At 41.5% G+C, this 19,473-nt stretch overlaps 1 protein-coding gene across 1 annotated transcript; it reads left to right on the top strand.

Moving 5' to 3' along the window:
* Positions 1-586: 586 nt before the first annotated feature.
* Positions 587-17,916, top strand: spag17 (sperm associated antigen 17; the record flags this gene model as incomplete). The annotated part of the gene is made up of 46 exons (XM_083993154.1): positions 587-794; positions 869-928; positions 1,098-1,226; positions 1,414-1,579; positions 1,797-1,979; positions 2,167-2,342; positions 2,952-3,098; positions 3,626-3,701; positions 3,801-3,919; positions 4,122-4,322; positions 4,904-5,002; positions 5,162-5,318; positions 5,549-5,761; positions 5,907-5,944; positions 6,033-6,149; positions 6,517-6,671; positions 6,855-6,964; positions 7,056-7,126; positions 7,536-7,778; positions 7,886-8,000; positions 8,313-8,447; positions 8,539-8,649; positions 8,855-9,009; positions 9,123-9,228; positions 9,715-9,866; positions 10,048-10,159; positions 10,312-10,466; positions 10,626-10,746; positions 11,083-11,510; positions 11,709-11,894; positions 11,986-12,122; positions 12,343-12,473; positions 12,769-12,902; positions 12,978-13,166; positions 13,463-13,576; positions 13,859-13,910; positions 14,232-14,325; positions 14,447-14,497; positions 14,944-15,037; positions 15,125-15,236; positions 15,431-15,470; positions 15,628-15,692; positions 16,142-16,278; positions 17,300-17,478; positions 17,612-17,672; positions 17,758-17,916. Exons 1-46 carry the CDS (start codon positions 633-635, stop codon positions 17,914-17,916), a joined length of 6,147 nt encoding a protein of 2,048 aa, XP_083849280.1. The 5' UTR covers positions 587-632.
* Positions 17,917-19,473: the final 1,557 nt, after the last annotated feature.

The raw sequence follows: 19,473 nt of genomic DNA, 5'->3' as shown, positions 1-19,473 counted from the left end.
GCTATTACTTCCGTTTAACTTCATTTTTGTGTTAAAAAAAAATTATATATTATCACAGAGTGAGGCTAATAGAATTTTGTAAAGTTCTTATAATATAGCAAGTAGCAACACTGTAACGTAACGTTGGTGGTACAGTGTTACGTGGGTTTTTGGTTGGATTTCAGACATTTGGATAATGCTGTTCTCCTCCAAACTGTTCTTTAGTGCAACTTGAATAATACTAAAACGATCTGTGTATAATTATGTTAAACTTCTCCTGTGACATTTTTACCACACCGGTAGTAACTACAGCGTAAAACCAGCAACGTTTAAGTTTGGACTTTTATTTTGAAGGTGAGATGTCAAACCGGATATGTCGGTTGTCGGTGTTCTTTTCGAGCGCTTCTCTGCAGCAAAACTTTGTCTAGTAACTAACTCGGGACGCTGCAGTATTATGACAATGTTTCTGTGAGTAATGTAATTAGTAATGAGTACTTAGTAATTGTTTCTATCATTAGCCGTGTGGTTTACGAGGACCCGAGCGTTTTGTCAGCGTGTAATCCACCTGTCGGTCAACTGTCAGGGAAATAGAAGTAAAACCATGTAACCTGTTGGTGCTGAGTTGGGTGATGATGTGCGTGTGTTAGCTAATCATGTTGTCGTGTCATCTCCAGGACTCATGGCAGGCCTGTGTGTCTTTAGTGGTTGGGAGAAGTAAAGAGGATGAGGAGCTGATTCAGGCTCTGGCTTTGGCCGTGCAACAACCACAACGCAAACTTTTCAGTTTGCTGACCTGGGACAGCACCCTTACAAAGGTATTTTAAATTTACTTTCAAAGGTAGGCTAATATAACATGAATAACTGATTAACATCTTCTCCTGTACCACAGATCCATGACCTGGGGAATCCCAAAGCAAAAAAGCCTGATGATGTCCCCGCTTTCTATGAGGTAGGACTAAGATGTCGGAGTAGAAATTAATCTCTTTAGTTTTTAATATGATATGAGCTTGTGTTTGAAAAGACATTGTGGGCGTACTGAATGTGTGCATGTTTGCATTTCTGTAGTGGCATAATCATTGCTCTTTTGTGGTTGTGATTCATATTTTTTGTATGTGTAGGTTATGGAGCCTGCTAAGGTGCTGCTGGATGCAGGAGAGGAGATTCCATGTGACCTGATGGCTAAAATACTGAAATTTCAGCTGCTTCAAATCAAAGCCAGTGATCAGCAGAGGAGGGAGGATGAGAAAGTGAGTTGTTCTTATGTATGATTCTGTGTGTTAGTAATTTAGTAACAGTCTTCAACTTGCATGGATGAGTTTGTTGCCAAAAAACTGTGACTCAGTAAAATCCAGGTTATGATGTAATATTTGTGTGAAAGAGTTGATTTTATGTTTCTGTGCAGTCCTCTGTCATTTTTGTCCACATTTGTTTTAGGCTGAGGAAGAGAAGGCAAAAGCTGGTCCCGTCCCAGCAGGCAAGGACAAAGGCAAGGACAAGGCTTCTGACAAAAAGGGAAAGAGTCCACCCTCTCCAGAGGGATTTTCCAAGGAAAAGACCAAACTCAAACGCAGGGATGATGTTGAGCCACCGAACTTCATTGGTAAAAACCAACTGTGCTGATAAAACATAGAGCCACTGTTAACTACATAATAATTATAGTAGTGTTTTGTTATGTTATGAGAAAATATATACAAAAGGTCTTTGGATATTACTTGCTTCTACAGTATGTGTATGGAATCATAATGTGCATGTGTGTATGTAGACATTGATTGATATACCTGCAATATCCTTCTGTGTTTCTTTGTGTGTGGGCACAGATGATGAGCCAGACGATGGTCCTCAACACTACATCCTGATTTCGGGCTTCTACCAGCCTCATCTGATTGTGGCCCTGGATGCCATAGGTGTACATGTAGCTAATGTCATCAAATTGTGTTCAGAGCACAGACAAACTGGTGAGGGCAATATGCTGAGCCAGAGAACATCTCCAGCTTTGGATGGTAATTTACCTTCACCATTGTCTTTTTTTTTGCATCCTTTTAATTTTAAGGCCTAGTGCACATTCACTTTTTTTCATAACTGATTTATCAGTTTATCTTTAGAGTAAAAATCTCATACTTTTCATATGTATTATTGGTTCAGGTGGCATTGTGTAATATTTGGGGTATAAATCAAATCAAATCACAGGCTCAGCCAGTCCGATGCAAGCTGCACAGGCCAGGAGGTTGGATCTGTTCTGGTCGACTCTGAGCCCAGCTTTGGACAACATGCCACAGGAGTCCAAGCTCCACAATGTGGCTCAGCTCAGCTACACTGTCCCCGATCTCTTACCTTCTGTCCGTCCACAGGATCCTGAGGCTGTGGTGAGATATTTATTTCAGAGATTTTTTTTATTTTTTCTGCAGTTGGTATATTTTGCCTTCCATTTGCTATTCCCTTAATCTGAAGCTCTTAAAGTGATTGTTAAGCTTTTTTGAAGTGGGGTTGTATGAGGTAGAAATGGCCATAAAGTATAACATCTGCTGTAGAAAGGTCTCTGCTCCCCCTCACTGAGAAACAACGGCGCGCTGCACCACTGATCCAAACAGCTGATAGGTGGAGTGATACAGAACCTAACTGTGTGGAGGAGTACTGAGTGAGTTGGTTAGTTCCAGATGAACAAACTTTTGCATTGTAAATTTTTACTTTTTATCATACTCTTGAACTGGTGTATTATTTTGGGACGTAGGCGGTGAAAATACGCTGATTAACTGTCCCTCATTCACAACAGAGTACTGCCTGTGTCTCGGTGCAGTGCAATGCGCCAGTGTTTCTCAGTGGGGGAGAGCAGAGACCTTTCTACTGCAGATATTATACTTAATGGCCATTTGTACCTCATACAACCCCTCTTCAAAAAAACTGAACTAGCTTTCATTCTGTATGGTTGCTACCCCTCTGACTGACCTCTGTGTGTGGTTTTACAGTGTGTCCAGCTGCAGTTGGGAAGCCAAATCTTTGAGGGAGTTTCCAGTCTCATTTATGACTGTATGGATTGGCGCAGGCAGCACCAGCACTACTTAGACCACATCAAAATCATCAATGTACCCACTGTTGTTCGGGTGGATTCTCAGTCCACAGAGGTAACCATACACATGCATACATGACAGACAAGACTATTAAATGATAACTTCCTGTTAAGTACTACAGTAAGTTGCTATGTTCAAATATCCTGTTTTGTTTAAGCAACAGTGTTCAACTCAGTTATATTTGGATTCTGAATGAAAAGCTAAATTTAGCAGAGGATGGTTTCGATCCATCGACCTCTGGGTTATGGGCCCAGCACGCTTCCGCTGCGCCACTCTGCTACATGTGGGACAGGAAAATATGCAGGTGTGAAAGCAGTACTGAAATACAGCTGTTTTCACAAACTGTCTCTGGGCTACTTATCATATCACCCAGTTGACTGCAATAGCACCAGCTGAATACATGTGGACATAGCTACTTTGTCTACCGTGGCCATTAGAGTGATTGTTTGATGAAATATTGAATATTATTGAATACATAACTATATCCAGTATATGGTGAGACCTGTTGGCTGGATGTAAATTGTGTTGTGTGTAAATCAGAACTTTTTACTCTGTGTCTTCTTATGTATCCTTCTTGCCAGGTTGTGGTGACCCCTCCCCCTGCGACTCCACACTCCAAGAAGAAGTCAGTGCGGGGGGAGACCCCACCCGACCATGGTAAAACCTGTTTGTGAGTGTGTGTTTGAATAAAAAACTCAGAGTAGGACAAACAATCTAACCTTGTTTCTTTATTTATCCTCTCTTCTTTGTGGACAGAGACAGATTCGCCTCCTCTCTCTACAGATGTAGACATGCGGTACTATAGAAACCTACTGGACCTGATTCCACCTGAAGCTTGCTCAGTGCCCCTTGTCTTGCACTGTATGCTGGAGCAGGTCTGTTTTTGTATGTGTATGTATGTATGTGTCTGTCTCTGTCTCAGAGTGAATGAAGTGTGTGGCCAGAGCAAGATTTAGACAACTCTAAATTGTTCCCCCATAGCTTGCATGAGAGGTCAGTGCTCTTATCCTCTCCTCTGTTGCAGCCTGTTACTGTCCCGAAACTGTCTGTGCTCTATCTTTGTATTTTTGTCTCTAGGTGGTTATTTCCACAGAGGAATCTGTGTCTGAACAGCCCCATGCAGATGAGAAGCCCACAGCTGGTGATGGTCCCTGGTTAGACTGTCAGCTGGTCAGCTACATGCTGCAGAGCTTCCTGCCGCCGGTGCACAGAAAAGAGGAGAGAAGCCACATGTTAAACAACTTGCTGACTGTAGTGCAGAATGAGGAAGACAAGAAGGTAGAGCAACTGCACACTGTATGTTGGCTGTCACAAGACGGTGGTTTTTCCGAAAATTACAAAAATTCACATCTCACTGTACTACATATGCAAGCATTGGTGGTTCAGTGGTAGAATTCTCGCCTGCCACGCGGGAGGCCCGGGTTCGATTCCCGGCCAATGCAGCACACACGTTTTAGGGGGGAGGACACTGAGAAGAAAGAGGGGGCTCGTATTTCAGTGGGAAGGGCTTAGCGCAAGCGTGACGGCTAGAGAGAGAGAGAGAGAGATAGCTAACCCCCACCGGTTACTCCACCATGTGAGTGGAGTCGGTGTCGCAGCACACCCATAGAAGGGAGGCTGACATGTGAGTGTGTAGCTGAGGGAGGGGGAAGCAGACAGGACGCTCGTGAAGAGAATGTTTCTTTCATTTGCAGTTTTTGTGTTTTTTCTCATTACCCACCACAAAAACACATGTCAAAACACGACACACAGTTTTATCTTATGGTGTGTGAGGAAAACATTCAACTCATTACATTACATTTTTCAGATGCACATTTTAAAGAAGTGTCTCGATTTTATTCTCTTGTCATCCATGTTAGAGGCTCGTAGAAATGTTTGGAGCAGAGGAGAAAAGGTCAGAGCATCCTTTAGTCATAAGACACCACGATGAAAGGGCTCTGCGGCTGAGGGACGTCAGTGTGAGTGGATTTTTGTTTTTGTTTACAATAGTGTGAAATGGAACGACAAAGGAATAAACTGTATAGTCAATGTAATCCTTTTTCCGCCCATGTTTTTATCTTTATACAAAGAAAGTGTGTATATACTGTGTGTTTGTGTGTGTATTATTTAACTTTCAGGCTGTTCAGGGTTTTAATCCTGCAGACGTGGAGCTGTCCATGATGAAGCAGTCTCCAGTGTCGAAGCTGATCCGTTCTGTAGCTCAGCCGAGAAAGAGCAACCCCTGCTGGATGGCACTTAAACAACAGCTGCAACACTACTGCACAGATGGTCAAGGTCAGACACTGTGAGATGCACCCACCTCATACTGCTGTTGGAAACTGATTTGTATCTGAGTTGTGTGATAATTAGATACAATTTTATAATGTTTTTTGACTACGGTAGATTAATCCAACTAATTATGGATGAACATGTACATGAAGATGTCAGACTTGATTTTCATGTGAAAATCTCTCGATTTGACAGACATAATGGAAATGAGGATATAATATTGTAATATCCTACAGGTGTGGTGTCATGGCCTGAGGTGGAGCGTCTGTTTCATCAGAGTGTGTTTGAGACAATGCCACTGACCAGGCCGGACCAAAACGGAGTATTATTAAACGCTGCAGGACCACAGGGGACAGCTGAAGCAGCACAGCAGCAGACACACACAGCGATTGCCTGGGATGACCCACTATCCTTTGCCAAACAGCAGCTTCATAACTTGCGCAATAAAGGTCTGTTAGCTTTTAGTGGTGAATCTATGTACTTGTGATGAGCATAAAGTGCATTTAATGGTACAACTGAGATAAGAATCTGGTTACTGTAGCATCTTTGTCCCACTATTCAACTTTATTGCTGCACTATCCATTTCTACTGTAGATCCAACATTCCTCACTGAGGACCCTGGGAACACAGAGGTATTGTTTACATCTTGTTATTACATTTTTAACAGTGGGTTTGTTCTGACTTGCCTCCCAAGTAATACTGCATGTCATTTTCCCCCAGCACTTCAGTGGGAGAGTGCAGACACATCTGGCCCTAGCTGACATTCAGAAGTGTAGGCTGAGATCTCTGTATGACTGGCATTATGCTGAACACCACAACGCTTCTGTCTTCCCACAGGTCAGCTTCCCTCCCTTGTCTTTGTCAGCATGAAAACACAGTTGTTCTACCCACCATGTGTGTTACCTACTCTATTTATGTTGTAAATGGGATAATTGTGTCAAAATCCCTAACCCTTAAATCTTAAAATCAAATGCATCAGATTAGATATACAACACTTAACTTCAGTTTAAACACTGCTGGATGGGCTTTTAATGTAACAATAGAGACTTGAGGTTGGATGCAGCAGCAGCATGTTGTTCATTTAATGAATTAAGGAAAAAACACATTGGTTTTGAAACTTTGTTTTCAAAGTTAGATTAAAACGTCCTAATTCGGTTTTATTTGTAATTGATTTAATACATGTTCTGTCATGTTTTATGCTTAGGTACTCCAGTCCGCCTCAGAAGAATACTGCTGCTTGGACACTTTCAGAGGAAGCCATAACAACATCCTTTATATTTTTTGCCACAATCCCAGGAGTCCCAATCGCCAGAGCAAGGAGTCCTGGGACGTAGCCCTTCACACTGATGTCAAGTTCAGGTCAGAATGCAAGTTCCCATTGTCAGGGGTTTTGGTCCCACTGGACATCAATAGTACTGGGTTTGTTTTTGTGAGACTGCAGAACAATAAACAGAGTCTTTTTTATCAGTTGTCCTAATAGCGAGTGAAAGAATGCATACTGTACATGGATTGTTACATTGACTTTTAAACTTGTTTTGTTAGGAAGTATCTGGAGCATGTTGCAGATACCATTGTGGATTGGACAAGAGAGGAGGAATTAAAGAGGGAGGCGATGCAACTCAGAAAGCTCAGTCGCAATAAGTCTCCTAACGGTACTGTAGTTTACAATACAAGGCTCTGGCAATGAGACTGTACTGAACACCATACAAATACAGTACAATGTTTGTTTTCTTTCCTATCTAGATGAAAATGCTGCAGATTCTGCATCAGAGGGGGACACTTTGGAGCCAGTCATCAGAAAAGACTCCCTTAAAGTTAGTACCAACTAATGCATGAACATTCTTCATGAGGAAGCTGTGATTGTGTTTTTAGGACCAAACCAGACCACTTATAAAATGATAGGAGTAAGTAATAATTTAGTTCACAGCCATGTGAACACACATTTCAGACTCCTAGTAAATAATCTTTGTATTTTAAGTAATCGCTGACCACTTAAAATATAAAAAGACTAAACTTTGATGAGTGCTCCCAGTGATCCAATTCAAATCAGACATTACATGAGTCTAATTTATGCAGAGTCCTTACTTTCTCTCTAAATACATGTTTGGATTATTTATTATCCACTAAAAATAGAACAAGGCCAGACTGATCTGTCCCCAAGTCTCCCAAGCTTAATCACTACTTCACACTACAGATTATATTACTTTGACCATTATGTTACAGGCTTGGAAGTTGGAGCAGGAGCAGCTAAAGGCCGAAGAAGAGGTGTCCAAGAAACCAAAGAAAGAGAATACACCAAAAGGCAAACAGCAAAAGGAAGAGAAACCAACAGATGGCAAGGAAAGTAAAACCTCTGGAGGGAAGAAGAGCAGAGCAGAGACAGGAGGCAACTCAGCCAAGACTCCCGGAGACTCAATACCGACTTTGGAGGAAAACAAAGACCTGCATCAGACAGAGGACTTCAATGTGAGGGAACACACAGGAAATCATAATGTTTTCATCAGAAAATAACCAGCAGCATATAGAAAGTAGATGATGATATGTGTGTATGACACTTTATGTTTGATGTGCAGAGTTTCACAGGGTACAACATGGATGGGAAGTTGATCCACTTGACAGGGCATCTTCAGTATCTTTTCCCCACAGACGGAGGACACATCACCGTGGAGAATATAAGCTATGTTGGAGGTACAGAGACAAAGTTGGGGTTGTAGAGAAAGATCTGAATTTGAAAACATGCTTACTAGGAAACAAAATCAAGTTATTGTCCGATCATGATGAAACATATAATGAAAATTGGTGTGAGTTCCCTGCACTTTGTTGTGTGTAGCTAGATTACTCATCCATTGTTTCTCTGACTTCTGCAGCCACGTGGTTGTACATAAGAGTGGAAATTAATGTGGACGTTTTGTCCTTACTGACACCTAGTGGTGTCAACAGGTGTTGTTGGTGATTTTTCACACAGACACACACATACCTTCTGTGCTGTTTTCAATCCAGGTTCCAACCTAATGAAAATTGCTGTGAAGAAGGATGGGCATCAGTTCTACACACACATAAACCAAGTTATTGACCATGCAAACCCCCCCTCTCAGCCTAACAGCAAAGAAACCAGTGACAAAAAGGAAGATCAAGGTAAAGATGTGGGACATAACACAGACATTAATATTTGTGGTTTGCAATTTTAGGAGCTTAATGCCTGTACATGTGTATGTGTCCTTTCCAGTGTCAGAGCCTGTGGAGATAAAAAGAGTGAAGCAGGGCTCCCTGTCAGCAGTTCTAAACAATGGAATTCACCTCTCATACAGTTTCTATGGTCCTTCAGGAGAATATACAGGTATATACATATAAAACATATATGTTTGAATGGATTATAATTAATTTTTTTATTCCATAATTGATGCTAATATGCTAATATCAGTGTTCCAAGAAATTACTTGACCGATCTGTGGAGTGAACAAGGTTGAATCTACTTCACAGTGCAGCACTGATATATAATAAGATTGTTAATTTAACAGTGATTCTGTTTGATGGTGTTATAGTGAGTCCCCAGGGACCTGAAGGGGGTCTCACCGAGGCCTCCACCCTCCAGATCTCTCGCTCCTCATCCACACAGCACGCTAACGGAGCAGACACAGATTCATGTCCCTCTACGACACACACTCCATCCAGCCAGAACCATCCTCAAGAGTCCCAGGTTAAAGCACCCATCTAATTTACTCTTACATACACACACATTAACATACCGAGTATAGTAATATTACCATACTACAGTATAAAATTGAATAAACCATCATATTTTGTTTGTAGTCTAAGGTGTGTGAAGGCCAACCAGCATTGCCATCAAATCCTTTCAGCAGTCTCAACCTGTCTGTTCCTAACGGCCTACTGCTGCAGTTTTTGAGAGAGGATCAAGGTCAGTGATACACTTACTTGGCAATGTAGAGTATATAGACACACATACATAGATTTGTGTATGTGTCCATGCATCATTCAACTGAAAGAGTCATTAAACTGAGTCTCAGGAATATCACAGAACTCAATAACATAACTCTGTCGACACCGTTACATCACACTCGTCTCTACATTTTTGACATTTTTACAGAATTTTGTGAGCCCATGAAAATGATGTGATAAATGTTAAGAGGATTATTCTGCTATAATAAATCTGAATATTTCTCATGCCTAAATTTGTCTGCTCGTACAAATCGGCAGTAAAAAGGATTTTGCTACTTTGAGATCTACAGATGACTCTAGCTGGAAATATGAAGACATTCCTGTTGAATGAATGTGTCCTCTCTGATATTTCAGCCTGATACTCCAGAATTATTATATTGCCTTAGACTATACATTAATTCTCAAATATTTACCGCATCATTTGTGTGTTCGGACATGTTCCCAGGGGAGCAGGGTATCCTGGTGAGACAGAGCTTCCCTCTCTATGACGGAGGAGAGCTGAGGCAGCTTCAGGACCCTTCCCTCACCAAAGAGCTGTCCCGCATCGTCACCAGCCGGGGAACTGTGATCCGTTACATGAGAGATGGGTCCACAGAGGTACACATACTGTACATGCACAAACATACCCATATGAAGGCACAAATACTAACAAATGTATGCAAGGTTAAGGACAGATGGTACAAGCAGAGTTGTCAGATGAAGAATCCCTGCATAACATGGTAATGGCAGAATTCCCCTCCACACAAATCACATCTTTCATTTATGTTCTGTTCTGTAGGTGCTGTTTGCTGATGGCTCAGTCAGTTTCAGCCAGGATAGTGGCCCAGTGTGGGTGCCTGACTCTGAGGTTAAGGAGGGAAACGCTCCCCACGACGAGGACGACAAGAAAGGTCAGACTGCAGTGCTATCAAATCGAAAACAGCGCTGTCCACCATTGAATGCTGTTTGATGCCGCCCCCTGCTGTGAGGATAATTAAGTATCACTTTCACATGAAGCACAGTGCCACAAGGTCTTTGTATCCTTTTATGTGTGTCTCTACAGAACAGAGTGCAGAGGGGGAGATTGATACCCAGAGAGGGTGCTGGGTAACTACAACTCCCTCTGGGGGACGCATCTGTACTGTGGGAACCACACACAAACACATACCCACCCCCCCTCTTCTGGCCTTAAAGGCTACAGACCCATTCACCCACCAGGTAAGAATGCAGTGTTAAGTTTACCAGTTGTAATTTGATGATGAAATTTTGTTGTTAAAGACTGAAAATAAACAAAGATTCTATTTAAAAAAGACACAGGTCCTATTGTGAAAACTTCTTTACTTTTAACTTGGCATGTGTTGTGTTGTGTTGTGGCAGGTGATGCTGAGCCGGGAGGACCTGGTGGTTTCTGTCCAGAACCCAGATGGATCTCTGACTGTGGAACATGCAGATGGAACCAGGATTACCAGTCTATACCAAAATAGACCACCAAGCACAGGTAAGCTGTAACAAAATTACAGTTAAAAACTGATAAGACAGGACCAAATCAAGGAAAAATTCAATATCCACGAGGTGGCAAAATGAAATAAATGAATAAATAATAAAAGTAATGAATGAATAAATAAAATACATTATGCAATAATCAAAGGTACAGAGAGAGACAAAGAGTAGCATCATTACATCTATTGATTTCACAAAGCCACATTTTAATTGGAAGGGGGGTGTCTGATTTACACTTTATTGCAATACATTTTTTAGAGATTGTCAAAAGGATTTCTGTAAGTTTCTTTAAAATCAAATCTTTTTGACCTGAGCCCCTTTGTTACCTTTTCAGGGGAGCAGCATGAGCGTGTGACTCTTAACGCCACTGCTGGATGTGTATGTGGCTACATTGAATGTGTGTGTGTTACACGTTGCGCAGACAGCATCATTGGAGAAGAGAGTTGCAGGGACGATCGAGGAGAAGCACCTGAGAGAGAGGATGCTTGTACAGAGTCAAATGAGTTCAAGCGTGTGTGCGATGAAATGGAGTGTGCTGACAATACATTGGATAAAAATGTGGAGGAGAGTGTGTTTGTGGCTGAGGATGGTACAGTGAGTGCATGTGAAAGTGATAAAGAGAGCTCGTCAACCAAAGAGCAGGTGGTGTTGGTGGAGAAGGAGGGCTGTGCCACAGTGGTGATGTATCCAGAACGACATGAAGCTCACGTCTTTTTGGCCGATGGAACTGTCATCACTGGGAACAACCACGGAGCCTATGAGGTGGGTGGTTTATTCCAAATGTGTGAAAGTATTTTTCAAAGAAAATCTTGACTTGATGCTTTTAGCTTGTTTATAACAGCTGCTGTCAATCATATGACCAGCAAACAACCTAAATGAACAGATTTAACATTAGAATTAACATTAGCACAGTTGCCTGTTTACATTTGTTTGATTGTGTGTTTATGCTATGCATCCAAGGTGTTCCCATCCAAAATGGGGCTTCTTCAGATCCATAGTGACGGAAAGTGTGTGTACTCATCCGACCTACCTGTAACTCCGAGTCCAATAGGCGGCACTCCCACAAATCACCCGGGAAGCTACACCTTCAGTCACACAGACAGAGTGGCCTGTGACATGACAGACCCAGATGGAAACCACTTCCAGGTTGGTTACCATTTTTAAAAGAGGATGGATCAGTGTCATGATGTTACATGAGGAGGTAAACCATAGGAAGCAATAACAAACTGTGTTGCAGGTGATGGAGGATGGGCAGGTATCAGTGCTGAACTTCAGTCCTGCTCCAAGCACATTTAAGCATGATGAGGAAGAGCTAGAAGAGGAGGAGGACAGAGAGGTGACCAGGCTTGTAAAACACAGGGAACACTGTCCCAGGTGGGCTTCTGTACATTACAGTACTTACAGTAACTTACTTGATATTTCCAGACAACTTGAGCCTTTTCACTTAGTAAAAAGTGTCTGAATAATCAGCTACCGTAGTTATAAACACAAATAAAAACAAATGACCTGGCAGTTTTTTAACACTAGCAATATACTACTTTTATGGATAATTATTATGGTTACAGAAAGTTTGAAAATATATCTTGTCTTGTAGGTTGTTTCTGGTACATGAAGATGGCTCAGGTACTGAACTGCTGAACTCTCAAACCGTTGAGGAGCTGCTCTACGATGCATACTCAGATCGTACCATAGCTCTGCTGAAGGAACCACTGCCAGACACACAAGGTGCAGTTCAATATCATAGAAATTGAAGAAAAAACACACAAAATGATAAAATGTTTGGTCTTATTCAAATATCAAATTAAATGAAATCAAAGGTCATTGTACAGTTTTATTGTGTTATATACATGTTTTAGTTAAAAAACTTTATCAGAGAGGCAGTCGTTGATTAACTGACAGAAGTTGAGTGCTCTTTGTCTATTCCATTATCCCTTGAAAGAGGGAAAGAGAAATCAGATTATATCTCCAGGAAATAATATGCATTAAGTTTGTTGATGTGTTTGTGCTTGTGCTTTTCCAGATGAATTTGGTATTACCATCCTAAAGCCAAGTCACCCAAGTGTGTGGTCCCAGTGGATCCTAGGGAAACAGAACCCTGACATTACCCCTCCAAATCTCAGAAACCGCAGCTGGCATGACTTTCCTCGTGTGGAGGTACTGGCACACTTGAATGTATATGCACACCATGACACAGAAACTTATTTCCTTTCTTGCTTTCCTCTATTTCAGAAAAAGACCCCGGGTCCTCCATTTGGTACCAACATGGGACTAGGTCTGACTCTGACAGAGAGGTTCAGTGGTTCTGCAGCATCACACCAACCTGTCAGGAGCTGCCCTAAGGTCCTCGAGATGAGGGAACTGTACCAGTACCGACCTTTCACCAGGCCGCTCAAAAATATTATAGACACACGACTGAAGGTAGAACTTAAAATAACCCATAATCACCTATCTGAAAAATGACTATGAAGTGATGTGATGCTTTCCTTTGAAATAGTTAACTGTTTGATTTTAAGTTTAGATTTTTTTGTGGTAAAATCTTTAGATAATGTATGATTTTGAAAATAACTAGTTTAGAATGATACTTATGCACATGCACCAATGTGTTTTGGTTTAGACTGATTGAATTACTGAAGATACCAGACAGCTGAAAGTAATTTGACTTTTGGTACTTGTACAACTTGGCTACAAATGTGGTAATGTGGTGTTGACTGTAGGATTACATAGAGAGTTTGATGGAGCGGGAGCAGCGGTCAGAGGAGATGAAGGTTAAAGACCCTCGCACTGAGGAGGAGAGTGCCCATTCCAGTGATTTGCTAAATCTGGTCCTGGTCAGCATGCACACACGCGCACACACGCGCACACACACACACACACACACACACACACACACACACACACACACACACACACACACACACACACACACACACACACACACACACACATACAGAAATGCATACAAATGCACATATCTTACTGTCCTTAATGTACACATTATATAATATACAATAAATAAATACAATATTGTAACCTATCTTTACTGGAACTGATATATCTGGACATAATGATTTGAAGACTTCAATTTTAGTTTCATAATGATGTATTTTCAGTCTTTCGCAGAAGAAGAGGATGCAGGTAACACCTTTGACAAAAGGACTTCAGGTGGGTGACTGCCTCTTGCAGTTTAGGTTCTCTTTGAAAATTCTGTGGTTTTACCTGTGCAGTATTATCATATTATTATCACAGCTATATGGTTAAAAAATTGCAATAGTTTGAACTGGGTTCACACTATCGTTCCGAATTATATGGAATGATTATCATATATCCCATAATATATGATAATAATAAATGTTAGAGATGAGTTATTTAATTATTGTAAAATTGAAATCAAGGTTAGTTGTCGTTGAAGTTATTTTCATAGTAGTTTCAGTTGAGAAGTGTGTGTGACTTGTTTCTTCTACTATCCTCCCTGTGTGTTCACAGTGGACATAGGCAGTCTGTACAACCGAGGTGTTGGAGCTCACGTTGGGTCAGGTGTTTCAGAGGAAACAGTCACTGTGGCCAGTTACAGTGACAGGTAAGAGAGATTAAAATGCAACACATGAATTGATAATATAAAGCTGTCTGTAGTGATGGTTCTAGATATTTTTAAAGTTTTTGACTGTCTTTATATCTTTTAAACTTGCTCTCCTATCCAGTATCACTAATGGAAAGGAGTCCAAATGGACTGAAAAACTTGCACAATACAGGTAAATAATAATGAATCATTACCTTGTCACACAGTACCAAGTTAAAAAAAAAACAAAAAAAAACATTGATTCTCGAGAATTTCTTCCACATGAACATTCACTGGGACATTTTGCACTGAAATCATAATAATATTTAGAACTAAGTATTTTATATGATATAGTCATGAGAGCATCTCCGGGGCATCTGTGGATTCATACTTTTACCAGTCACTGGTGTGTGTCAAGTGTGAAATTGGCTTTTAGCTCCTCAATTTCAATTCTGAGAGGAGACACTGCTGTGATTCTCCTTTGAAGGGAATTATGTGGGACAAAATCTAGAACATTTAGTGCAGTACTACTAAAGGAGGATAGTAGGATACTGGCCAAAAGTGAGAAATTAGCACCATTGCATTGAAATACATTGAATTTGTTCTGGAGTAATTTCTCTGCATGCATGTGTTCTTTAGATTGGAGCTGTGTGAGGAAAAAGCTTGTAGAGTGGCTCTGACAAGAAACAACATAGTTCCTTACTTCCACCCAGAAAATATTTCCCTATACCAGGTACTGTGTGTGCTCACTTTAACATACTAACTATACTTCCTGAAATGCACAGTGTACTGTACACAGCATCATGTCTTGCTTTTTTAGAATCTGCTCGAGCACCAAACAGCAGACATGAGGAGACGATCCATACATCTCCCTCCCATCCCCAGGTCAGACAGTGCTGAGGCCTTCTTCCAAGATGCCCCACAAGAGGATAGTAAGTTGATATACAGTCTGTATTTACTAAGATCTACTAAGATAAAAATGATTTAAAGGGAAACTGTACAGCTGAACTGAAAACATACATTTCCATTTAAAGCCACTGGCAAAGAGCATGAAAAGCACTGGTTGTAATTAGTTTGATTGTCTTGCATAGTGTATTATATACTGTGTTTGTGTGTGCCACTGCAGCCCCACGACCTTTAAACCCAACACCCTCACAGTCAGCAAGGTAATGATGAAACCATGTTATTAACATTTTTTTGTTGCTTTTCCAGTGTTCTGGGCTTCACTTAATTTTAGTAAATGACACAAGATCTGTGTTTTTATTCCCTAAATTGCTTGTTTGATTTGTGTTTTCATTTGCTGCTGTTGTGTTTTCCTTTTAGCCATGCAGCAGGAAGTAAAAGGACACCTGAGAGGAGACCCACTAACCCTACACCTCAATCTGCCGGTTTGCAGCTCACCTCTCTATTTTATTTAATGTTTAAATGAATCCCCATTTAAAGATCTGACTAAATAAGTGCAAGACCATTCTCAGGATATCCAAAAACACACTGTTGTGGGATAGGATAATAAATCGGGAAGTACATTGAATGTTGCAGGAACATTTTGAGGGCAAAGTCTGGATGCTATTTAAAGCCGCATCAGCCTAGAGAGAACATTAAACCTGTCCCATTTCTTGAAGGCATGGTAAAAAGACACACAATACTGGTAAACCTACTTTTCTGTTAAGTTTGCGGGTGTTGGTCAAGGTTCCCAAGAATGTACTGTAGGATTCGCTGTCTGGTTTCCACTTTATTTTCTGGTTGGATGCCATGCATAGTAGGTGGATAGAGAAATTGAAATTGCATATGAATGGATGAATGAATGACCAGGACCTTGTGTGTATGTTTATACCAGGTGAAAGCAGTCTGAGGGGTTCATCAGGGCCTTATAAGTCTGTCCAGGTGGATGTGATTGGGAAGCCCAGGAGGACAAAAGTCCGACTACCAACCTCCATCCTCGGCTCCAAACCCCGTAGTGTACCAAATCAACAGGTAATCAAACCTTTAGACACATGCATTCAGAAAAATAAAATATATTGCAAGATGTAAAAGCTCCCCCAACAAAAATCACATTCTTTTTGAAGGATCACCTTTGTTTTAAATTAAAATGATTGCACATTTAACAGAACTCATTAAGTGAAAAGATTTCGCCGCACTGTAACTGGGCAATCAGCTTTTTCTGTAAGAGCCACAAACCAGTGGCAGTGGAATACCTTACCTGCTGCCGTAAGGAGCAGTAGCTCTCTCAGTATCTTCAAATCCAACCTGCAACCACTAACTTGGTCCTTAGGACTTCCTTCTGTGTGTGGGTGGTGGTGGTGGCGGGGTGCACTCAAACGTGTGTAGCTATGTTGTTGTGGCTATTATGTTCTGATTATCCCTGTATACTGTTTTATCTGTCCTCTTATTGTGTTGTATTTTTAATGTGACCTGCCAAGGGACTACAGATGCAAATTAGCTTAAAGGTATAATCTAGTACAGTGCATCAAATGGCAACATTTATGTTTGAACTGTACATTGTCCCTTTTAAATAAATTAAAATTTAATTTAATTGATTTTAGCGACAAATATGGAATTCAAGGACTTCTTTACACTTTTTCCCCCTTTAAAAATGCTTCATGTTTTACTCATACTTATTCTTGACAACCACTGTCACCAATTTTATACAGTATATGTGCACCCTGCCAGTTAAGAGGAAAAATATGTCAAATAAAGTACAATAACATTCAATTTAGTTGTAAAATGTGTGTTGTATCTGTGTCCTGATCTGACATCGAGAGCTGGTGATAGGCCACCTCTTGCTGTAGAACAAGCTTTAGCCCCCTCCTCCATCTATCCTCAATCATCCGCCATCCTTGAAATCCTGCATTCATGCAGTTGTCAAAATAATAGTTTCCTGAAGTACCATGTACTGTACTGTACAAGTGCTTTTAGTCACAATCACTGTCACACAAATACTGTACTTTTCACCCATCTATTTACTCATCGCTCTGTCTGTGTCCCTTATTCCCAGTTCCTGTCAGTGGACGAGCCAGTGAGGAGGAAGTGTCGAACAATTTCTCTGACTGATCCAAATGTTGTAGTGAGGGGTTTCCAGCTCCTCCCTTCCAGCGTGGACTTTGGTACGGTGCAGGAGGGCACCTCTTCGGCCATTATTGTGGTGATGAAGAATGTGGGCGTTGACTCCTGCAGGTATGGATAGAAGGATGGGTAAATAATTAAATACACAGGCAACTCTAGATATCACATATATCTGGGTCACCTTCAAGTCCAAAAGGAAAACTTTGACTTTTTGTTTTATATTTTTGATCTGTCTCTCTGCCAGGTTCCATGTGAAACAGCCTCTGCCTGTTACAGGCCTCCGGGTCATGTACAACCCAGGGCCTGTAAGTTCCCGTTAGGTCTTAATATTTGAATGTTGAGGTGTTGCATTGGTAATGACAACAAACTACATGTGCTCCACATGTCTAGGTGGCTGCAGGTTTGCACGTTGAACTGCAGGTGCAGCTGTTTGCCATGTGTGCAGCCCAAGCAGGAGAAGCAGAGCCCAAAAAAATCATCTCTCAGGATATTATCATCCACACCGAGACAGACATCTTCTACCTGCCTGTCACTGCTAATATCCTTTGAATACCTCAAGGCATGTTTACTTTGGAGGAACCTTTTTATTGTGTTTTTGTCCAAGCAGCAAGTCAGCTATTGTTCAGCCTGCTTGTAATGTCCTTACTAAATATCTGTGTGCCAGTGTTTTATGAAATCACATTTCAGCATATCATAATGTAGTCTGGCTCATATTTCAGCCTTGTTCTCATTTAAAACAAAAATATATACTGTATATATATGGTTATAGCACTTACAGATGCAGACAGACTTCACACAATTGAATTTTCCACAGAGAAGGGAAACTAAAGAACTGTGTTTCTTTGTGTTATTGTGAAATGACCACTGATTCAACAAGTGAGTGACTCAGCCACATCTGTTTTAAGAAAACACACGGTGATATTGATCCTTAAATCATTTCACCCATCCTTCCTGAGAGGTCATATGACATTTGGCTCAAGGACGCCAGTGCACACAAAAAGAAGGGCTTACCTGTGAGCCAGGGAGTGAGTGTGAGACGCAGATGACCCAATCCTCCACGGACCAGTCCTGCAGCAAAAACAGGTTGGTGTCTTCAACCAAAAAAAATACAAAAATCTCACATCTGAGTCAAAAGGGTTCAGCATTACTGAGACTATTTTTGTTTATTTCAGGACATCCTAATGGCACCGGTAGTCGATGAGGAAAACACAAAACCATCCTCTCACCTCCTCACATTCCACCTTATTCAAGTCTTTATAGTTGTACCTTATGCCTCTATTTACTCCACAAAAATGAAATATTTTAATGGATTTTTACATTTTCTTTGAAATAAACATCTTTATTAATACACATAAATACTTGCAGCATGTGATTTCCAGGCCTTCTCATGACATATTTCTTGTTGTGTGTGTATTTTCTTAAAGCATCTTGATACTAGCAGTGGCCATTTTTTTTGGCAGGATCTGGATGCTTGCCTCTGACTGTGTATGCCTGTCTCTCTACAGGGGAGTCTCGCGCCTGTGCATGTGCTCAGGTGAATAGATGGGGGTGGGGATGTTGGTATATGACGTCAACGGGGACCCGACGCAAGGTGCAACTGTGGCCAAAAAAAAGCTAAATAATGGCGCCCAGAGCTGCTGTCATTTCCGTATCTGGACTCCTTGTGTTTATCCGCCGCGTTGCGCGCTAAAGCCTAATAAGCATCTTAATCATCCGTGGAGCCGCTGCTGGTGAAATCCTTGGCCGTGGTTGGTTCTCCCTGCGCTGTCGGTCACGCGCGCACACGTGCACATACGCACGCTCGTGGCTCCAGCATCACGAGAGGCAAAACAGCGGCAGCGAAAACGGTCCAGGGAGGCAGGCAGGCAGGGAGGGCGACGGGGCTTTGACTTTGGTGCTTAGTCACATTTTTTTTTTTTTTAGCTTTAAACGGGCATGGAGCTGGTAGAAGAGAAGCACTGAGGCGGTGGAGCAGGTGGAGAGACCGTGAAGAGGCCGGGGGGGAGCACCGCTAAATCCGGAGTAGATGATGCTTATTTGCCGCAGGCCCCGCCATCGTGAAATCGGATACCGACTTGCGGCGGATGGGGTGACCGAGCTCGCTGC

Source organism: Trachurus trachurus, assembly GCF_905171665.1.
Source record: "Trachurus trachurus genome assembly, chromosome: 18".
Taxonomy (NCBI): Eukaryota; Metazoa; Chordata; class Actinopteri; order Carangiformes; family Carangidae; genus Trachurus; species Trachurus trachurus.
This window is presented reverse-complemented; position numbering and strand designations above follow the sequence as displayed.